The sequence below is a fragment of the Eumetopias jubatus genome, unplaced genomic scaffold (genome assembly GCF_037043125.1).
Source record: "Eumetopias jubatus isolate StellerSeaLion01/CBP00866 unplaced genomic scaffold, mEumJub1_p1.0 scaffold_14, whole genome shotgun sequence".
Classification (NCBI taxonomy): domain Eukaryota; kingdom Metazoa; phylum Chordata; class Mammalia; order Carnivora; family Otariidae; genus Eumetopias; species Eumetopias jubatus.
In genome coordinates, this window is record NW_028274820.1 from 64,600,777 (window position 1) to 64,623,315 (window position 22,539).

General features: G+C 38.1%; 1 protein-coding gene across 2 annotated transcripts in view; it reads left to right on the forward strand.

The window, feature by feature from the left end:
• AVL9 (AVL9 cell migration associated) overlaps nucleotides 1-22,539 on the forward strand; it is a 91,894-nt gene that overhangs the window by 28,524 nt on the left and 40,831 nt on the right. For both annotated transcript variants that reach the window (XM_028092251.2, XM_088018543.1), the window contains exons 5-11: nucleotides 2,867-2,956; nucleotides 4,681-4,747; nucleotides 5,607-5,647; nucleotides 6,409-6,447; nucleotides 11,922-11,991; nucleotides 12,287-12,825; nucleotides 21,328-21,462. In XM_028092251.2, coding sequence (XP_027948052.2) covers nucleotides 2,867-2,956; nucleotides 4,681-4,747; nucleotides 5,607-5,647; nucleotides 6,409-6,447; nucleotides 11,922-11,991; nucleotides 12,287-12,825; nucleotides 21,328-21,462 — 981 coding nt within the window. The remainder of the gene's footprint in view (nucleotides 1-2,866; nucleotides 2,957-4,680; nucleotides 4,748-5,606; nucleotides 5,648-6,408; nucleotides 6,448-11,921; nucleotides 11,992-12,286; nucleotides 12,826-21,327; nucleotides 21,463-22,539) is intronic.

The following is a 22,539-nucleotide window of genomic DNA, read 5'->3' on the forward strand; positions in this document are numbered from 1 at the left end:
GTGGGCACGCTCTTGCTCTCTCTAAAAAATAGATAAAATCTTGGGGTATCTGGGTGGCTCAGATGGTTAAGCGTCTGCCTTTGGCTCATCCTGGGATCGAGCCCCACATCGGGCTCCTGGCTCAGCGGGGAGCCTGCTTCTCCCTCTCCCTCTGCCTCTCTCCCTACTCATGCTCTCTCTCTATCTCTGTGTCTCAAATGAATAAATAAAATCTTTAAAAAAAAAGATAAAATCTTTTAAAAGTTTTTGAGGAACAGAAATGACAATGAATTATACAATAACAATACTTTAAAATTGTTTCATCTGTGTACAATTTAATCAGATGCAAGTGTATAATTTTAACTTTTTATTTTTTGAAGAAAATATAGAACATTTATTTTTCATAACTCTTCATTAAATCATTTGTAATTTTCCTTTTTTTTATTAATGGGAGAATAACACCTTTACCAGTAACACCAAATGACTAATTCTACATGTAAATATAATCTCCCAGATCTCCTTTGTGGGGAAAAATCCAGATCTCTATCATATTAATTGTCTGATAGCGGTATGATTACTGAATACAAACGTTTCTGCATTTAACCTAAGTCAAAATGGAGAATATTTCATTTGCCTAGTCACCGCATGTATGTAGGTTTTGTTTATTTCTTCTGCATTGTCCAGTTTCTTTTTTATTTTTAGTTTTTAAGATCTTATCCATTTGAGAGATAGTGAGCACGAGGGGTGGGGTGCAGAAGGAAAGGGGAAGAGAGAAACAGACTCCCCACTAAGCAGGGAACCTGACACAGGGCTCAATCCCAGGACCCTAAGATCATGACCCGAGCTGAAGGCAGATGCTTAACAGACTGAGCCACCTAGGTGCCCCTGCCTTGTCCAGTTTCTTATATCCACAGACAATTTAAATGTAATTTGCTTAATATATGTTGAATTTTGCAAAATAGGACTTATTTGGCTTTTACTACTAAGCATAAAAAAATCCTGAATAGGGGCACCTGAGTGGCTCAGTTGGTTAAGCGGCTGCCTTCGGTTCAGGTCGTGATCCCAGAGTCTCGGGATCGAGCCCCATGTCAGGCTCCCTGCTCAGCAGAGAACCTGCTTCTCCCACTGCTCCTCTCCCCACTCGCTCTCTCGCTCTCTTGCTCGTGTTCTTGCACTCTCTCAATAAATAAAATCTTAAAAAAGAATTCTGGATGATAATTTATACTGTGGGCCTTAATAATATATCGAGGGCGCCTGGGTGGCTCAGTCATTAAGCGTCTGCCTTCGGCTCAGGTCATGAAACCAGGGTCCTGGGATCGAGCCCCGCATCGGGCTCCCTGCTCGACGGGAGGCCTGCTTCTCCCTCTCCCACTCCCCCTGCTTGTGTTCCCTCTCTCACTGTCTCTCTCTGTCAAATAAATAAAATCTTCAAAAAAAAAAAAAAAAAAGACTTTGAGGATCAGTTATTGCTTCCAAGATCATAATTTTAAATAGAGGGCAAGAATAGACTCCTTGAAAAAAACAAGGTTGTAAAAGACCCCATTATCAGAACATTGGTAGATTGCACTTAGATAGTTTTTAGAAGGGTAGCCTGAAAAAGACACCAGTGAATACTTTTTTATACTGGGCCAGATGATCAGAGTATAGGAGTATCAGATACTAAGGCAAGTGTGACATGTTAAAAGACTTCCTGAGTAATCTTTCTTCAAAGAACAATTATAATAATAACAAGTGCCATTCATCAGGTCCCTATATGTCAGGTGTTAATTCTATACCAGACACTTTTTAGATATAATTGTCATTTGAATCCTCATATAACAGTGAGATCTAAGTATTTATTGCTCTCATTTTACAAATAAAGATGTATGAGAGAAAAAATAACTCTCATAAACCTATTAAGTGATAAAATTGGGGGTGAAAATCCAGTTTTATCTGTCTTTAAACAGCATAGGGGATAGGGAGAGCTAGCTCACGCAAAAGAGTTTGGTGGCTCATAGTTCATTGTAGTCTTTATATATAGAATAAATGAAAATATATATAAAATATATATTTAAAGTATATAAAATATTGTACTTAGAACTTTAAGATGGTAATAATGATATATTAACAGGGATATTGGTGGGGGGAGCTCTTCCGGTATTGTTTTAATTACTTAAGAGTATATATACAGCATGGTCTCTGCATTCTAAGGACACAGAAATCAGGAAACATCTAGAAAAGAACACTGAAAATAAAGGATGGAAATAGTAGAAAAGGGTCTTAAATAAAAATAAGAATTAAGGAATAATTTTGTTGAAGTATACGAAAGAACATTTTGATAGAGGACACAGACTAGTTGTTCCAAGCCTCCATAGAGGACAAAAAAGGGAAATGAACTTAAATTTAATTATGAATGTTCAACTAGATATAAGAACTGGCTGTTATAAGGATGATTAAGTGTCACCACAAACCAGCAGAACAGTGCAGAAATTAGAATGTTTTAAATTTTATAATAGCTAACGTTTAGGTGCTTTCCATGTGCCAGGCACTCGAAGTGCTTTTATCTGTGTTACTTAGTTCTGGAAATGGCATAAGATGTGCTGTTTTTTCATATGCCAGTGTTCACATCAGCAAGCAAATGTGGAGAGATTCAGTGCTTGAGGTTATGTGGCCGAGTGATAGAGCGGATCCGGGGGGTCTGTGCCCACCTCTTAACCACTGTACTCCAAGTGTGTCAGGCTCTTTTCAACCGCAGCCATAGAGCTGGAACAGGTGATAAAACAGCTTTTAGCTGTGGATAAGATACTAAAGTTGAAGTTAGTTTTTCTCCCTGTTCTTTCAGTTACAAAGTTGTAAGATGTTTGTTTTTTTACTATTATCCAACTAATAGTATTTTTTTTTCTTTAAGCCTCTCTATGGCTTACTTCAAGCAAAACTTCAGCTCATTACACATGCATATTTTGAAGAGAAGGATTTTTCCCAAATTTCCATTCTAAAGGTAACTATATCCCTCTATAGATATATTTGGCTGAAAACAGATTCATGAATCAATTAATCTTGTCAGTAATATTTTGGAATATAATCTTGTTAGCTTAAGAAAGACATTCTTCTTTGACAGTAACACTGACCCTACTATGATCCAGCAATTGCACTACTACTTATTATGCAAAGGATACATAAATACAGATTTGAAGGGGTACGTACACCCCAGTGTTTATAGCAGCATTATCAACAACAGCCAAACTGTGGAAAGAGCCCAAGTGTCATCAACTAATGAATGGGTAAAGAAGATGCGGTATGAAATCTTGCCATTTGCAACAACATGCATGGAGCTAGAATGTATTATGCTAAGCAAAAGAAGTCAGAGAAAGACAAATACCATATGATTTCACTCATGTGGAATTTAAGAAGCAAAACAAATGAACATATGGAAAGGGAGGGGGGAAAAAAGGGAGAGAGGGAAACAAACCATAAGAGACTTTTAAGGATAGAAAACAATCTGCTGAGGGTTGATGGAGGGAAGTGGGTGGGGGATGTGCTAGATGGGCGCCGGGTATATAGGAGGGCACTTGTGATGAGCGCTGGGTGTTGCATGTAAGTGATGAATCATTGAATTCTCCTGAAACCAATATTCCACTGTATGTTAACTAACTAGAATTTAAATAAAAATTAAAAAAAAACCACAAAGATTTGCAAATTGAAAAAAAGAAAAGGAAATAACATTGAAAGGCAAAGGATTTGTCCAGAATGTACAGTTGATATTTATTAAATTTAACCAAACTTGGGTGGCGCCTGGGTGGCTCAGTCGTTAAGCGTCTGCCTTTGGCTCAGGTCACCATCTTGGGGTCCTGGGATCGAGCCCCACATTGGGCTCCCTGTTCTGCAGGAAGCCTGCTTCTCCCTCTCCCACTCTCCCTGCTTGTGTTCCCTCTCTCACTGTGTCTCTCTCTTGTCAAATAAATAAACAAAATCTAAAAAAAATAATAAATTTAACCAAACTGCCTTTTATTAGGAAATAATAACTACAAAGGACTATAATTAACATAAGTGTTTCTATTATTGGGTGGTAGCTCTTTTGCTATAGCATTGCTTCTCTAAATTTGCTTGTCTTATTAATATACTGCACAATATGTTTATCAGTCTTCTGGTTCCAATCAAAAAACAAAACAAGGGCGCCTGGGTGGCTCAGATGGTTAAGCGTCTGCCTTCGGCTCAGGTCATGATCCCAGGGTCCTGGGATCGAGTCCCACATCGGGCTCCCTGCTCCCTGGGAGCCCGCTTCTCCCTCTGCCTCTCTCTCTCTCTCTCTCTCTCTCTCTCTGTCTCTCATGAATAAATAAATAAAATCTTAAAAAAAAAAAAACAGACTACATGACTGTTTTACTAAAGATGGATAGCATGTTTTTCTTTGGGCTGCCATGAGTGAATGGAACACGGATCTCTCCTGGATTTTAGTGAGTATAGGACAATTAGGTGTTTAGCAAGAAAGTAGAGGAAACTTAGCCTAGAATCCATACCACCATGTGAGTGAACTAAGCTTTAAAATGAAGAGGAAGAGAAGGAGGGAGTGCTGGAAACTGGTAAGGTTTCAGAGAGACCTTCATTGTTACTGGCGAAACAAACTGCCTCGGTTAAAGAACCAATTTTTTCCTGGTCATCATACTTCTAATTTAGTGTCTGAAATGATTGTAAAATGTTCTAAATTGAATTTATATTTTATAGGAGCTTTATGAGCATATGAATAGTTCCTTGGGAGGAACTTCATTAGAAGGATCCCAAGTATATCTTGGTAAGTAGCTTTTCTACAAATCAGAAGAAATGCCCTCATTTCTTCCCATTTGGTAAACCGAGTTGCATGTAAAACTTCATAAAGTTAAATTTCTGTATGGGATCTAAATTTAAATTCTTCAATGTTTGATGTTCTGTTCCCTTACATATCTTCTTAGCCAGTATTTCTATTAAGAAAGGTTATAACATAATTGTAGCAATATTTAGAACTATTCTATAAAGTAAATTTCTGCTTTTCAGAATAATAACAGAAGTTTTTTCTTTTTCATATGATAGGGCTGGCCAGGTCAATTCCCTGTTAAAACAAAGAGGAAGAGCAAGAGAGAGAGATTTGCTCAGCTCTTTTCTATCCTAAAGTTTTTCAAGTTGGGGGTTTTGTTTGATTTATACTGTTTTGATAATCCAGAGTATTCATTGGTGTCCAAGGTACGCAATAGGCACTCAGTAAATATCCTTTTCATGATGAGAAACTAATAAAGTAGCCATTAGCCTCATGTGGCTATTTACATTTAGATTAGAATTAATAAAAGTTAAATGAAGTTAAGTCATTTTGTCAATACATTTGCTACATTTCAAATGTTCATTGGTCACTTGTGGCTACTGTATTGGACAAAGCAGATTTAGAACATTTCCATTATTGTAGGAAGTTCTGTTGGACTATGCTATCTTTGACCGTGTTAACAGTTATTTGATAAATTCCAAGTATATGTGTACATAATCAAGTATTATGTAAATATTTTAATATTTGCATATTCTTACTATTTCCTATTTTTACCTGCCTTTCCTTTGATGGGAAGAAACTTTCTTTGACAAAACCCATAGGTTGTCATCACAGATTAGCTTTTTTGTTAATGTTGTAGGTCTATCTCCTCGAGATCTTGTGCTTCATTTTCGACACAAGGTATGATACCTTATTTAATTTATAACGTACTAAAATTGTGTTCATTTAACTGAGCAAATTCTTTATGCTACAAGGTCCAATACAGATTGTGGCATACCATATTTTAGTTCTTCTAAGACTGTTCTCATAATGATAAAAGTTGAAAATGTTGGTAGAGCTTATAGAAGTTTTTAAAAGTATAGGAATACTGTCTATTTCTGTGCAGAAGAGGATACTTTTTCTGTTGTCTTTGTAATTTCAGATGTCATGAAATTAGAGTGGAAAGGAACATGTTTTAATCTTGCAGAATAGTTTATATGTTGCTCTGAGAGTGAAACATTTTCTAATAAAATATCTATACTTATGTCTTCTGATCTTTATTGTTAAACATGTTGACTGGGACATACACACATTAATCATTCATGTGTACACATTTATTGAGTATCTGCTGTGTGAATGCCCTGGACATCCAGAAACAAATGAATAGTCCCTGCCCTTGAAGGAGCTTGCAGATATTTCAAGCAAAAATGATATAACTCCTTCCAAAAAGCATAATTGGTTAGAGATTTAAGTGGTTCTTAATTTTTAATTAATGGATTTTATTTAATTTTAATTTTTTAATGGATTTTAGTGGTTCTTAATTTTTAATTTTTCAGTATAAGTTCATAATTTTCAATGTAGTTTTAAGCACTATAGTTAATATTATTGATTAAATGATATATGGTTATGTTTGAGGAAGGGAAAAGGCTTGAGTTTATTTTAATACAGTATTTTTTCTTTAGGTCTTAATCCTGTTTAAACTAATTCTTCTTGAAAAAAAGGTGAGATTTGAAGGAATGGAATATTTAACATGTGTTGACATTTTTTAAAAATTTTTCATTATGTTAATCACCATACATGATATATGTTAAGGGGGAAAAAAAGAAGATAGCAGGAAGGGAAGAATGAAAGGGGGAAATCAGAGGGGGAGACGAACCATGAGAGACAATGGACTCTGAGAAACAAACTGAGGGTTCTAGAGGGGAGGGGGTGGGGGGATGGGTTAGCCTAGTGATGGGTATTAAAGAGGGCACGTTCTGCGTGGAGCACTGGGTGTCATGCACAAACAATGAATCATGGAACACTACATCACAAACTAATGTGTTGACATTTCTTAAATACTATATAAAATTAAAACTAATGGTAAAGTATAAATGAAGATTTTTTTTGCCTGTCATATTTTGGTAAACTGAAGCACATATTCTTGTTCACTACCACAGAAGTATAAATTTGTGTAGTCTTTTCTAGGGGCAATTTGACAGTAACCAATTTAAACAGACTTAAATAATAATGAAATGTATTGGGTTACTGCAGACTTCATGGCTGATTGAATGGTTCTATGGTATAATTAAGTATTCAGATTTTTTTCCATCTCTTTGCTCCACAGTCTGCAGTGCTAGCTTTATCCTGTGCCTGGTTTCCCTTGTAGTGTAGGTTAACTGCCAACAATAATTGGTCTGTATGCTCTCTCAGTTATAACTGGTGGTAGAGGGGTGTCTGGGTGGCTCAGTCGGTTGAGTGTTAGACTCTTGGTTTTGGCTCAGGTCATGATCTCAGGGTTGTGAGATCCAGCCCTGGGTTAGGCTCCATGCAGAGTGGGGAGTCGGCTTGAGAGCCTCTCCCACTGCCCCTCCCCTCACTGGCGCATGCTCGCTCGCTCTCTAAAATAAATAAATAAATTGGGGTGCCTGGGTGGCTCAGTCAGTTAAACAGCCAACTCTTGATTTTGGTTCAGGTCGTAATCGCAAGGTCATGGGATCTAATCCCCCTGTTGGACTCTGTGTTCAGCACAGAGAGTCTGCTTGTCCCTCTCCCTCACCCTCTCTCTCTGTACCTCCCCCTGCTTGCTAGCGCACTCTCTCTCTCTCTGAAATAAATTAATAAAATCTTCAGTCATTAAAATCTTAAAAATAATTGGTGGTGTTGGTGGTAAAAATAATACCTATTCCCAAACCATTTATAAGAATCTTCCTTTGCAATTTGTTTAAACCCATGAGGCCATGTGCCTGGAGTGAACAAATAATTGTTGCCAAAGAAGTACATAAACTAGTTGGTTTAAACTTGGGTTCCAGACCATTCTCTAGTACAAAAAGATTGGATTGCCACGATTTTAGACCACGGGTGTACAAACTAGGCCCCAGGGCCAAATCTGGCCCACCATCTATTTTTATAAAGTTTTATTGAAACACAATTATACCCATTCGTTTACTTACTGCTTATGGCTGCTTTTGCACTATAGGGGCAGAGTTGAGTAGTTGTGACAGAGACCATATATATCGCCTGCAAAGGAAGGATTCTTAGTATTATAGTTTGCTGACCTCTGGTTTAGACTAATCAGGAGCTGCCCTTGGATCTGGGGCCAGTTTTATATACCATATTACTGTGCTAAGTGGAGTAGGGGTGGAATAGATGTTCTAAAGCCAGCCATTTTTAATGTCCAGTATGGTTTGTTACCTTAAAAATATTTATTCCTGGGGCGTCTGGGTAGCTCAGTCGTTAAGCGTCTGCCTTGGGCTCAGGTCATGATCCCAGGGTCCTGGGATCAAGCCCCACATCAGGCTCCGTGCTCTGTGGGAAGCCTGCTTCTCCCTCTCCCTCTGCTTGTGTTCCCTCTCTCCCTGTGTCTCTCTCTGTCAAATAAATAAATAAAATCTTTAAAAAAAATATATTTATTCCTTTGGCCCAGTAGTTCTCTTAGAGCTTTATTTTCCAGAATTAATGTGCGTTGGATACAAAGTCAACCTAAGACATTCTGTCACAGAATAATTTATAATAATGAATTATCAGTGGATAAGTACTGGTTCATCTTGTATATAATTCCAAATGACTAAAGAGATTCTGAGATTTTTTTTTATTGTTGTAAAGATGTTTCATTGAATGTTAAGTGAAAGTTTATCAAAGTACATATCAAGCCCATGATCCTAATTTTATAAATAAATATTCATTAAAGAGAGACTGGAAGGAAAGATATCAACAGTTTTTGTTTTGTTTTTAAAGATTTTATTTATTTGACAGAGAGATAGAGAGCACAAGTAGGCAGAGCGGCAGGCAGAGGGAGAGGGAGAAGCAGACTCTCCACTGAGCAGGGAGCCCGATGCGGGACTTGATCCCAGGACCCTGGGATCATGACCTGAGCTGAAGGCAGACGCTTAACAACTGAGCCACCCAGGTGCCCCAGATATCATCAGTTTGAGAATGTAGGTTATATTTTTATTTATTAAAGATTTTTTTACTTACTTAGAGCGTGAGCAGGGGGAAGGGCAGGAGAAGGGGAGAGAAAGAATCTCAAGCCAACTCCGCACTGAGCTCAGAGCCCGACACAGGGCTTGGTCTCAAGACCCCGAGATCATTTTCTGAGCCAAAACAAGAGTCAGACACTTAACTGACTGAGCCACCCAAGTGACCCTAGGTTATATTTTTAAGAAGGAAATACTTTTCTAGTTTTCTGTAATGAATATGTATTTCTTCTTCAAAGAGAAACATGTAATTTTTAAAATGAATGAATCTAACATACCATATGTGCAATGTTATAACTTTTTAAAAAGTTTTTAATTGTAAAATACACAAGACACATAATTTACCATCTTAACCAGTTTTTAGTGTGTAGTTGAGTGGCATTAAGTACATTCACATTGTTGTGCTATCGTCACCATCCATTCACAGACTCTTCATTGTGCAAAACTAAAACTGCACCTATTAATACAGTAACTCCCCATTTTCCCCTCCCCACTGACAGGAACCCTTCTACTTACTGTGTTTATGAATTTGGCTACTCTGAGTTCCTTATACAAGTGAAATCATGCTGTATTTGTCTTTTTGTGACTGGCTTGTTTTACTAAGCATAGTGTCCTCGAAACTGATCCATGCATAACGTGTCAGAATTTCCTTTTTAAAAAGGGCTAAGTAACATCCACTGTATGTACGTACCATATTTTTTTTATCCCTTTGTCCTTTGATGGACACTTGGGTTGCTTCCACCTTTGGCTTTCATGAATAATGCTACTATGAATGTTGGTATGCATACATTTCAAGACCCTGCCTCCAACTCTTTTGGGTGTATACCCAGAAGTGGTATTGCTGGACCAGATGGTAATTCTATTTTTAATTTTTTTTTTTAGTAACCACCATACTGTTTTCCATAGTGGCTGCACCATTTTACCTTCCTGTCAACAGTGTGCAAGGATTCCAGTGTCTCTACATCCTTACCAACATTTGTTGTTTTTTAGTTTTTTGATAGTAGCCATCCTAATAGGTGTGAGGTGGTATCTCCTGGTTTTGATTTGCATTTCCCTAATGGTTAGTAATGTTGAGCACCTTTTCATGTGCTTGTTGGTCATTTGTATGTCTTCCTTGAAGAAATGTCTGTTAAAGTCCTTTGCCCATTTTAATCAGATTTTTGGGGGTGTTTTTTTTTACTTGTTGAGTTGTAGGTTTCAAACTTTGTTATTGCAGTTCATAATGAAAAGTATTTTACATTGCAACCCAGGGCACACATAAATATATGTATCTGAAACAAAAGTCTCCCAAAATAGTACTTAGCCTAGCTACATGTAGTGGCATTTATGATCTTATAACTTTATCTAATGTGGCAGATCACAGGTATACTCTTTTGATATGATTTGATGAAATAAGGATGTCCTTTAATGCAACACTTGGTTTCTCTGTACTTGGAAAGCACTCCTTAAGTAAGATCATCTATAAGGAAAGCATAGACAATTGTGGGTGCTATATATTCTGCAAATAGCACTTCAGTGTCACTAAATGATTTAATTGTTTAAAAAAAAAAAACTCACCTAAGCAAATCTTTGCTTGTTTTTTCTTCTTTTTTTTTTTTTAAAGGATTTTATTTTATTTATTTGACAGAGAGACAGAGAGGAAACACAAGCAGGGGGAGTGGGAGAGGGAGAAGCAGGCTTCCCACAGAGCAGAGAGCCCAATGCGGGGCTCGATCCCAGGACCCTGGGACCATGACCTGAGCCGAAGGCAGATGCTTAACGACTGAGCCACCCAAGCACCCCTTTGCTTGTTTTTTTCAACTAATTTAATGATTACCAAGTGTTGCTTTTAAACATCTAATCCTGTTTCTGATTTTTTTCCTCAAGTTTTATTCTGAAAAAATGTCAAACCTACAGAAAAGTTGATAGAATACTATAATGAACTTTTAAACACTTGATCTGTATTGACGATTAACATTTTGCCACTTTTGCATTATGTTGCTTTATATATGTTCATTTCCCCCCTCCGAATCCTAATAATTTTAAAATCATGGTATTTTACCCCTAAACTTTAGGATATATTTTTTTCCTTTCTTTTAAAGATTTTATTTATTTATTTGAGAGAGAGAGAGAGACTAGAACAAGTGAGGACAAGCAGGCTCCCCGGAGAGGCAGGCTCTGCGCTGAGCAGGGAGTCTGACATGGGGTTCCAATCCCAGGACCCTGGGATCAAGACCTGAGCCAAAGGCAGATACTTAACCAACTGAGCCACCCAGGCGCCCCAGGATGTATTTCTTAAGAATAAGAGTATATTCCCATGTAACCAAAATACCATTTTCACATTCAAGAAATGCAGTCCATTTTCACGTTTCCTCGGGTGTTATAATAATGTCCTATAAACTGGTTGTTTCGTTCACTCTGGGGACCAAGGATCATGTATTGCCTTATAGTTCTCTTTAATCCTTTAATCTCAAACTGCTCTACCACCTTGCTCTTTTTTTGGTTTCTTTTTGTTTTTCATGGCATTGGCTTTTTTTTTTTTTTTTAAAGAATACAAACAAGTTATAAGATTAGATTTGTCCGATTATTTTCTTTTGGCTAGTTTCAGATTAAACTTTTTTGGCAAGAGTACTATACAGGTGTGTCCTTCTCCGAGTTATACCAGGAGGTCCATAACTGTCTGTAGTATTATTGGTGATGTGAAATTTGATCATTTGATTAAAGTGGTAGTCCCCAGATTTCTTCATAATGAGGTACTTGTGTTTCTCTTCGCAACTAATAGCTAATCAATGGGATGATATATTTGAAGCTATGTGAATATCCTGTTGTCCAGCAACCTTTCATAGTAGTTTTAGCTTCCATTGGTAATTTTTAACAGAATCATGGTAGATGCTTAGTGATTTCTTTGATTCTTTCATTAGTGCTATATTAGCTGTTATTCTTCTGTAAAGAAGTGGTTTTCCTTCTCTATATCTCCCCCGCTTTTTTTATTTTGTAGACTCATGGATTTTCTAATTTAATTTTGATTTAATCCATTTCAGGTTCTCTTTTATATTTCTCCAGTGAATAAATTGGTGGGTGCCCTGATGACTGTGTTATCCCTTTTTCCAGGTAAGAGGTTAACAGTATGTACTCATTCTTTCATTTAACTTGTACTGGAACTTTGAATGATAAAAAATTTTAAGGATAAACTTGCTACAGATAACATTTCTATTTTAACATGGTTTTCTTTTGGCTTTGGGTTTCTCTGTTTTGTATGATATTTTTCTTTTTTTTAATTAAAACGTGTGCAAGTATAACTTACTAAAATTTTTATAGGAGAGTTCTAGTTAGAATGGAATATGAAACTTTTATCTTTTCCCACCTTATTGTAAGCCAAGCTGTTCTCCAATATTGTATGTTGTAGGCATGATTGAACATGGTCTCAGTGACTGTTCTCAGTACAGACCCCGAAAGAGTATGTCTGAAGATGCTGGGCTTCACGAAAACAATCCCCCTGCAGATGATTTTATTTCTGTGTCTGCTCCCGACATTTCAAATACCAACTCAGGAACTGTTAAGAAAATCATGACAGGAAACCATGGAGGAGATGCTGGCATCAACACTGAAGAACCATTGCTCCAAGTAGATGATGACAGCAGCAAAGGACAGGAACCTAATGAAACCAGTCAATATTTGAAACCTCCTTCTCGCCCATCTCCAGAGTCTTCAGAAAGTGACTGGGAGACCTTGGATCCTAGCGTCTTAGAGGACCCCACCTTGAAAGAAAGGGAACAGGTGGGGTCAGAACAGACAAACTCTTTTCCAAAGGAGTCTGTGCCCTCAGACAGTCCTCCGATTACTGTACAACCTCAAGCTAATACAGGCCAGGTGGTCCTGATACCAGGGCTAATTTCCGGTTTGGAAGAAGACCAATATGGCATGCCCCTGGCCATCTTCACAAAGGTAAAGTTTAGTGTTTGCTATTTTTTTTTCAAAGATTTCTTTGTTAGTGCACATACAAATGGGGAGAGGGGCAGAGAGAGAGAATCTCGAGCAGACTCTCCACCGAGCCAGGACCCCAGTGTGGGGCTCGATCTCACAACCCTGAGATCATGACCTGAGCCAAAATCAAGAATTGGATGCTTAACCAACTGAGCACCCAGATGCCCCTAGTGTTCCTTATTGAGACCCTTAAAGAATCTGACCATCCTTTTATTTATTTATTTATTTTAAGATTTATTTATTTTTCTGAGAGAGAGAGTAGGTGGAGGGGCAGAGGGAAATAATCTTCAAGTAGACTCCCCATTGAGCGTGGAGCCCGACATGGGGCTCAATCTCACGACCCATGAGATCATGGCCTGAGCTGAAACCAAGAGTTGGACGCTCTACTGACTGAGCCACACAGGTGCCCCCTGACAACCCTTTTAGAATTTAACTTGGCAATGTTGAACACATTTTCAGGTCTGAAAATTTTCCTTGAAAACTATAAAATACATAATGTATAGTGCTATGGTTATCTGTGACCTTAGTGTCACATATGCCAGGTACCATACTAAATTCTATATTCTTATATCCATGATCTTGCAGTCTACCATGAAAGACAGATACATCTTTCTGGTAACTAGAGCACAGTTTTATGGTTTTCTCTAAATACTGTCCTTTGTGCATGAAGTAAGACTTTATGTGGAAAAGAAAGATGGGTAGGGTTGATTGGAACATGTATTTCTTTCTCTATGATAAATTCTTCCTGGGTTTATCCAGCTTTACAAATAAGTATTTGCCCCAAGTCAGTATTGATGAATAGTTAACGGAGAATGCTTTGTTCATTTTGTGGCCTGCTGGGAGATTCTGAAATTATCTTAATTTGTTTTATGATTGAACTAATGCACAGTTTCTTAAAACTGGGATTTAGAAACCTAGGGAGAAAACTAAGGACTCTCAAACTGCTGCTTATGGTTAGTAGCCACCAGTTACAGGTTTTCTGAACTCACATGTGGGTGTTAGGACTACCTGTACTTGTTGAAGCTTTACCCACCCACCCTCCAATTTTTATCATGTGGAGCTATTAGGAGGGCGATTAACTTGGGAGGGATTTTATTTTTGTCTGTGAGGTTGCTAAATTAAACAAAGCAATGTAAACATTTTGGTGGCTGCCTATAAACCATGTTTGGCAGAATATTCTATTTGTGTGCATTATACCACTACTGAATGTATGATGGACTTACCACCATCATTATGGTAAATAAAATGTTTTTCTTTTTGGTTTTGTGTTTTATTATGTACTGATTAAAATCTAATTTGTTATTCAATCACAGTTGTAAATACAAGTGCTGATTCTTTTTTGTCATTAACTTTGGAGTATGAAATATTCCTTTTTTAATTGAAATATAGTTGACACAGTATTCTTAAAAGTGAATTGTCTTTAGGCTTTTTTTTTTTGCTTGAAGATCATAAAGGACTTAATACAGAAGAAATTAGGTTAGCCAAACAGCTTAAAAGTAATTTTAAAAATAGAAGCTAGGGGTTGCCTGGAGAATATTGTTGAAGGTAGGATATTGAGCCTTGGAGAGAATAAGCTGACTGGTCCCCTGATTCAGTGTATGAATAAATAGAAACAAATTTATACATCATAAAACATTTAAGTCTAGAAGAGATGCTCCAGCTCTCCAGCTTTTCCAGTCTTCTCTCTGGTACGTGAAATTACTGGAGGATGATGCCTTTCATGTCAGTTTTAGAATGAGCCTTACTGAGTGCTGTAGATACCAGATGCTAAAATATGCTGGAACCTATCCTGAGAGCTGATTTAGGAAGTGTAGGGAAGAAACTGGGGTGCAGTCGGGAGAGGAAATGGGACTAGAGGCAACTTTCGGGTACAGTGCCCATAAGGTGAAGTGAAGGAACTAAGGGAACCAAAGGAGGAGGAGGAAAATTAGAAAACTCTCCTATGTGGTATGTGTGCTCTGCTGGGCTGTACCACTTTAGAACCAGAGAAGTGTTGGAGAATGTGGGAAATGGAAAAAAGCAAAAGAGGAAGTTGGGGTAGCTATTTTCAGATGTGGAAGAGTCCTGAAGGCTTTTCTTAGGTCTTTCCCTGATTTTAAATCTTCCTGCCTTACTACTGAAAGAGTCCTGGAATTGGCCACACACTGGAGCAAAGCAGTTACAGCAGGACCAGCCAGAAGGCCTAGAGCCCTGGGAGTTAAGGTTCCCACTTGTTTTAATCTCATGAATCTGTTTCTGCCTCCTTTCTTCCAGTTAGGCAATATTTATTATTTGGTAAAAATTAGTTGGATCTTACTATAAATGAAACTCTGATGAGAAGTCACTTCAGTTGAAGTAACTCTTAACTGAATAAAAGGATTTTTATTTTTAGTATCTGAGGGATAGGGAAGATGATTTTAGGCAGACACTAAAAAAATTATTTTTGAATTTTTTACTTTTTTTTTTTAAAGATTAGCTTCTTAGTTTTGGTGTTTTGGTTTTTGTTTTTAAAGATTTTACTTATCTTAGCAAGAGTGCGAGTGGGAGGGGGTGGGTGAGGAGCAGAAGGGGGAGGGAGAGGGAAAGAATCTCAGGCAGACCCTGCACTTAGTGTGGGGCCCCACGTGGGTCTCGATCCCATGACCCTGAGAGTATGACTTGAGCCGAAACCAAGAGTCAGATGCTCAACCAACTGAGTCACTGAGGTGCCCCAGTTTTTTTTTGTTTTGTTTTTGTTTTTTGGTTTCTTTTTTAATTACATATATCTGATACCTTTGGTGTTTTAAATAAATGTCTCCATAAGAAGATCACTTAATTTAGAAATCTTAATTTCAGTTTGTAACTTTTTTAGTAAAACAATAAAGTTATCAAAAAATTAAAAATATATGTAGTTAGAAACCAGAATTTTTGATCTGCCACATTTATTAATCTTTTAAGTATTGCTTCTGAGTTTATATTTGGTTTGCTTGCTTGCAGCTTGTCATTTTCTTTCTTTTTTCTTTTTTTTTTTTTTAAGATTTTATTTATTTATTTGACAGAGAGGGAGAGAGACAGCAAGAGAGGGAACACCAGCAGGGGTAGTGGGAGAGGGAGAAGCAGGCTCCCCGCCGAGCAGGAAGCCGGATGTGGGGCTTGATCCCAGGACCCTGGGACCATGACCTGAGCCGAAGGCAGACGCTTAACAACTGAGCCACCCAGGCCCTTCCCCCCCCCCTTTTTTTTAAAGATTTTATTTATTTTTTTGACAGAGGGAGAGAGACAGCGAGAGAGGGAACACAAGCAGGGGGAGTGGGAGAGGGAGAAGCAGGCTCCCCGCAGCCCGGCAGCTTGTAGTTTCAAATTTAGGTTATCAAAGCTACCTTGATTGGCTAGCCAAAAAATTATGGATGTATGTTTATGAATCTTATTTAAGTGGAACCACAAATTTTTTTTCTCTTGACATAGTTTTTAGTTTCATTCATGTTTTTGCATAATACTGTATATTATTGTTCTATATAGTTTTCCATTTTCAGCTGTTGTGCAGCTTATCAATTGTGTGGATGGACATCTGCACTGTTGCTAGTTTCTGGCTATACAAATAATGCTGCTATGAAATTCTTTTTCAGGAGTCTTGCTAGACACATGCCAGAGTTTCTATAGCATTTGGTACCTAAAAGCAGGAATACTGGATCATGTGGAATGGGTGCTTTCAACTTAACTAGAATTCCCAGTTTACTGATGTGGTTCTGACAATTTCCACCATTCCCACAACAGGGTATGAGTTCCCAACTGCTCAGCATTCTCACCAACACTTGATATCAGACTTCTTAATACTTAGCCAATTTGATAATATCTTGTGGCTCTTGGTTTGCATTTTTTCAGTAATTGTTGAGATTGAACAGCTTTCCATATTCTTGTTAACCATTTGGATTCCCCTTTGTGTATTTGTTCAAAACTTCTGGATTGTCCTCCTTGTCACTGATTTGTGGGACTTCATATATTCTAAATACTTTTTCTGTTTTATTATTTTTTACTTTATGGTTAGTGCCTTGGAGGTCATATTTAAGCAGTCCCCCCTACCTTGAGGTCCTAGGTTATCTTTTAAAGCTATTTAGTTTTGACTTTCACAGTTTGGTTTTTATTAACTAGAATTAATCTCTGTGTATGTTTGAGGAAGGAGTCTTTCTGGACTCTTTCTTGTTGTTTCATTGATATTGTAGATTTGTATATTTGTCCATCCTGGGGCAGTTCCCCCCTGTATGTATATCCTATCAGGCAGAAAAAAGGCTTTGCCTCTTGTTAACTGATCTTTAAGCATTTCTTAGCCCTTTTCATTTCCACATCATTTTAGGATCAATTTAAGTTCTCACACAGGTTGAGATTTTGATAGGGATTACCTTTAAACCCCAGATAAATTGTGGAGAGAAGGGACATCCCTATAACAGGGAGGCTTCCATTTCATGAACATGTTTATCATCCCTGACCGGAGGAGAGGTGAGAAAATGGCATCCAGTCCTGATCACACTGTAACCCTTTCCAAGGCACAAGAGAGAAGGTACATTGTGCTTTTGCAGCTCTTTAGCAGATTAGCTCATGACAGATTTGCTAGATTTACCAAGCTGAGGTGTGGGATTTTTGTTTTTTAGTTGCAGTTAAAAAAATGTGTGTGTGGGGGGGTGTATAAAATTTACCCTGTTTATTTTTTTTTTTAAAGGGGGGAAGGGGCAGAGGGAGAAGGAGGGAGAGGGGGAGAGAGAATCTTAAGCAGGCTCCACGCCCAGTGAATTAGCCAGACACAGAGCTCCCATCTCGTGACCCTGAGTTCATGACCTGAACCAAAAGCAAGAGTCAGCCATTTAACTGACTGAGCCACCCAGACGCCCCACCCTGTTTACCATTTTTAAGGCATACAGTTTAGTAGTGTTAAGTTACATTCACATTGGTGTGCTGTAGATCCGAAGTTTCTCATCTTGAACTGAAACTCTATAACCATTAAACAATAACTACCCATTCCCCCTACCCCTGGACACCACCCTTTCTGTTTCTGTGAATTTAACAACTCTAAACACCTTTTTAAGTGGAATCATACATTATTAATCTTTTTGTGACTGGCCTGTTTAACTTAACATAATGTTCTCAAGGTTCATCCATGCTGTAACATACGTCATTTCCCTCCTTTTCAAGGCTGAATAATATTCTGGTGTATGTATATATCACACTTTGTTTATCCATTCATCTGTCAATGACATTTGGGTTGCTTCCACGCTTTGGCTATTGTGAATGCTGCTGCTTTGAACATGGGTGTGCAAATACTGTTTCAGGCGTTTTTTGGGTTTTTGTTTTGTTTTGTTTTGTTTTGTTTTACTATTACATACTACAGCTCCAAATATGGAAATTACCCTAGAAAAGTGAAAAGTCAGAAGTGGGCTTGGGTATGGAGGCTGTTTTATGTGAAAGGACCCGGGCTCTTGCTGCTACCATACAATAAGGAACTTTAAAAAATTTAGGAAAAATAGCTCATCATTAAAAGTATGACACAGGACTTCTGGGTGGCTGAGTCGGTTGGGTGTCTGCCTTTGACTCAGGTCATGATCCTGCTGTCCTGGGATCAAGCTCCACATTGGGTTCCCTGCTCAGCGGGGAGTCCACTTCTCCCTCTCCCCTACCCCTCCCCCTGGCTCATGCTCTCTCTCTCTCTCTCTCTTTCTCTCACTCAAATGAATAAATAAAAATCTTTAAAATATATATACACTACAATTTAAAAAAAATAACTGACATAATTTTAAGGCCATTTTGAACTCTTAATTTTATAAATATGTAATACTTTTGGGGTGCCTGGATGGCTCAGTCGTTAAGCATCTGCCTTGGGCTCAGGTCATGATCCCAGGGTCCTGGGATTGAGCGCCACATCGGGCTCCCTGCTCAGCGGGAAGCCTGCTTCTCCCACTCCCCCTGCTTGTGTTCCCTCTCTTGCTGTCTCTCTGTATCAAATAAATAAATAAAGTCTTTAAAAATATATATATATGTAATACTTTCACATGGCTCAATATTCAAAAGATTCTAAAGCATCTATAAAAAAAGTCTCCCTCTTATTCCATCCCCTGCTACTCAGGTGCCCTCTCCTCCAGTGGAAACCAGCATTATCAGTGTCTTCTGTTTCTCTCTGGGGGTATCTTATACATATACAAATGTGTAGATATTTTCCCCCTCCTTTTATACACAAATGGTAGCAGACTATTCCCCACTTTTTTTTTTTTTAAGATACTTATTTATTTGCCAGAGAGAAAGCGCAAGCTAGGGGGAAGGGGCAGAGGGAGAAGCAGGCTCCCCGCTGAGCAAGGAGCTGGATGCGGGACTCGATCCCAGAACCCTGGGATCATGACCCAAGCTGAAGGCAGGCGCTTAACCCACTGAGCCACCCAGGCATCCCTCCCTACTTTTATACCCCTTATTCTTTCTTACCAAATATTCCTTGGAAGTTAATTTCATCACTATTGCTGCTGGATGTTCCATTGTACAGATGAGCAATTTATTCAGTTCCCCACTCATGAATAGTTAGAATTCCAATCTTTTGCTATAATAAACAATGCAATAAATAACTCTTTACAAATTTCACACATGAGCATGTGTACCTGGATAAATTATAAGAAGTAGAATGCTGGTCAAAGAGCATATGTATAGTTTTTTAAGAAATGTAATTTTTTATATTTTTAAAAAGTGTTGATTTTTAAAAACATACTTAGTTTTTGTGCTGTTATAACATATAAAGAACATTCAATATTATTATATGTTTAGAAATAGGTACCTGGGGGGCAAGGGGAGTCTATTGTTTTTTTTTTTATTATTTTTAAGATTTTATTTATTAGAGAATGAGAGAGAGCACAAGAGGGAAGAGGGTCAGAGGGAGAAGCAGACTCCCTGCCGAGCAGGGAGCCCGATGTGGAGCTCGATCCTGGAACTCCAGGATCATGACCTGAGCCGAAGGCAGTCGCTTAACCAACTGAGCCACCCAGGCACCCGGGGAGTCTATTGTTTTTCAATACATAGCTCACAAAGTAAAGCATGAACCCTGAGTCTTAAAGCAGCTGAGTGATGCTGAATGAAGAGCGCGGGGGTCCTTTCAGTCTTTAGTCCCAAGAGGGGCGTGGGTTGAGAAGCACTGTACTGAGTATCTCTAATGCATAGACACGGGTTTATTTTTTTTTATGATTTTATTTATTTATTTGACAGAGCACAAGTAGGCATAGCGGCAGGCAGAGGGAGAAGCAGGCTCCCCACCAAGCACAGAGCCTGATGCGGGGCTCCATCCCAGGACCCCGGGATCATGACCTGAGCTGAAGGCAGACGCTTAATCGACTGAGCCACCCAGGCGCCCCGACACGGGTTTATTTTTGCTGCCTCTATTGGCTAGCGTTTTATTGAACAGAGAAAGATACTGTCAAGGAAAAGAATAAAACCAGGTTACTGGACCTGTCTTCCAACTTTTGGAAGTCTTCTCTCCCATATTAAGTATTTAACAACCACCTGTTAGGTACAACGCATGTTCTTGGATACAATGAAGAACATGAAGTAGCAAAAGGGATGTCTCCTACACTCACAGAGATTTGTCTCGTGATATAAATAACACATCATCCAGAGAACGTTATCTAGTTAAGTGGTTTGTTTTTTTCTTAAGTGATAAGAAGTAAAAAAATAAAATTGTCACAGGACTTGAGATTGAAAACAAGGTCAGGGGTTCAACAAGTGTGCCCTGCTGGCTGCATATACAAGTTGTACCACCTATTGGAAATCTGTCGTGATTTAGAATCTTCCAACAGAAGTGCCATATCCTCCTTCATTGCATCTTTGAAGTGTTAACACCTTTATTCGTGGGAAATATGCTGCTTTTTGTACACTTAATTGCCTGCTGTGGTTTGGCAATTCAACTATAATTTTCAGGGTAGTATTTTCAAATACAGTTCAAATAGAAGATAAATATACAGCTATTGCTAGTCTTTTTTTTTTTTTTTGCCTTAAACATTTAATAGCAAATGTCTTGAAATATTTTTGTATGATTTTTAGCAATAGGGCAATAAGACAAATGCCATTCAGTGCTTTGCTATTCTCATAACAGTATGCTGGTGGTTATGTGTTTTCAGATTTTTCTGAAAGAACTAACAGCTTTCTACTAAATAGGATACTATTTCATGGGCTTAAAACATCACTTCCCAAATGAAAAACTCCAGTTCCTTAGTTACTGTGGAAGCTTTTAAGCTGAACTGAGAACAAAATGATGAAGTCAGACAATTTTCATGTTAGACCACCACTCGTGGATAAGGGGAGCAATTAACTGGCCTCAGTGCAATCAAGACCTGAGGTTCCCCTGGAATAGTACTGTAGTGAGTCAGAGATGGTACAGCAGTGGGCAGGGTTCGGAAGTTTCCTTTCCTCCTTAGCTCTCTAGGCTTGGAGAGAGAGGTGGCTGTCCTGTTACTTTTCTGATGTCGTCTCTCTTACGATTCTTAGGGATATCTCTGTTTGCCTTATATGGCGTTGCAGCAGCATCATCTTCTCTCTGACGTCACCGTCCGTGGATTCGTTGCTGGGGCTACTAATATCCTATTCCGCCAGCAGAAGCACCTCAGTGATGCCATTGTGGAGGTGGGCTTATGTATGAGCACGTGTCCTTGACACTTCTGGTCCCTGTTTTTCTTTTTTAACTGGAATTCTGACAGCATAGGAATAACACTAATAAAGGTAAAAAGTGCTGTACCAGGCATTCTTTGCACCTTAGGTATATTAACTGACCTAATTCTAACAGCCTGTAAGATAGGCTTGTTGCTCTTCATATCTTACACGTGTGGAAGCTAAGGAGCAGAGAGATTAAACGGCTAGTAAGTGGGTGAGCCAGGTTGCAAGCCAGTCTGGTCCTACTACAATCTCATAATTAAAACGTGTTTATTGTTTAAATATTTTCAATACTTCTAGCCTATTTAATATGTTCCTGATATCAGGAGCAAGGAGCTACAGATAAATATTTGACATCAATATACAAAAAATTTAAATCGTATTTAGTTTTACAATTGAAGTAATTAAAAAAAGAAAAAAAAGGAAATTTCACCCACCCTAGGTTTTTACAGTTTCTAATCAAAAGTACCAAAACATGATTTGTGGGAAAATGTTTATACTATCATAAATGAAAAATCTGGGATCCCAATTTTGAGGAATTAAAATAGGTCCATACCTTCCAAGGCAAAGCATACAGATGGAGGGACCACAGAGTTGCCTCAACATTACTGGTTATGTTCTACTTTTAAAGTTGATGGTTGGTGGGTTCATAGGTATGTGTATATTACTTCAAAATTAACCTGTAGGTTACATAGCTCTCTTTGTATATCAAATATTACATAATAAGATATTCCAAGGTACCTGTGTACTCAAGAAGTTTTAGGAATTATAGTTACTAATTGTATTTATTTCTGGTTGTGTGACAAAGGTGACTTTTACTATACCTTTCTGTTTTCCAAGATATTTACAAGTCAACAGTTACTTTTATAATTCAAAATAAAATATTTATGCATATATTTTCTAAAAACAAAATGAGGATTTTTTGAATAGATATAGAAAAAAACTTCAGTGTAAAAACCTGTCTCTTTCTTAGCCTCACTTTTTGAGAATGCTGTTATTCACATTTTTTATTTCCAGCTTCAGCTTCCCAGTAGTTACTCTTTAAAATAT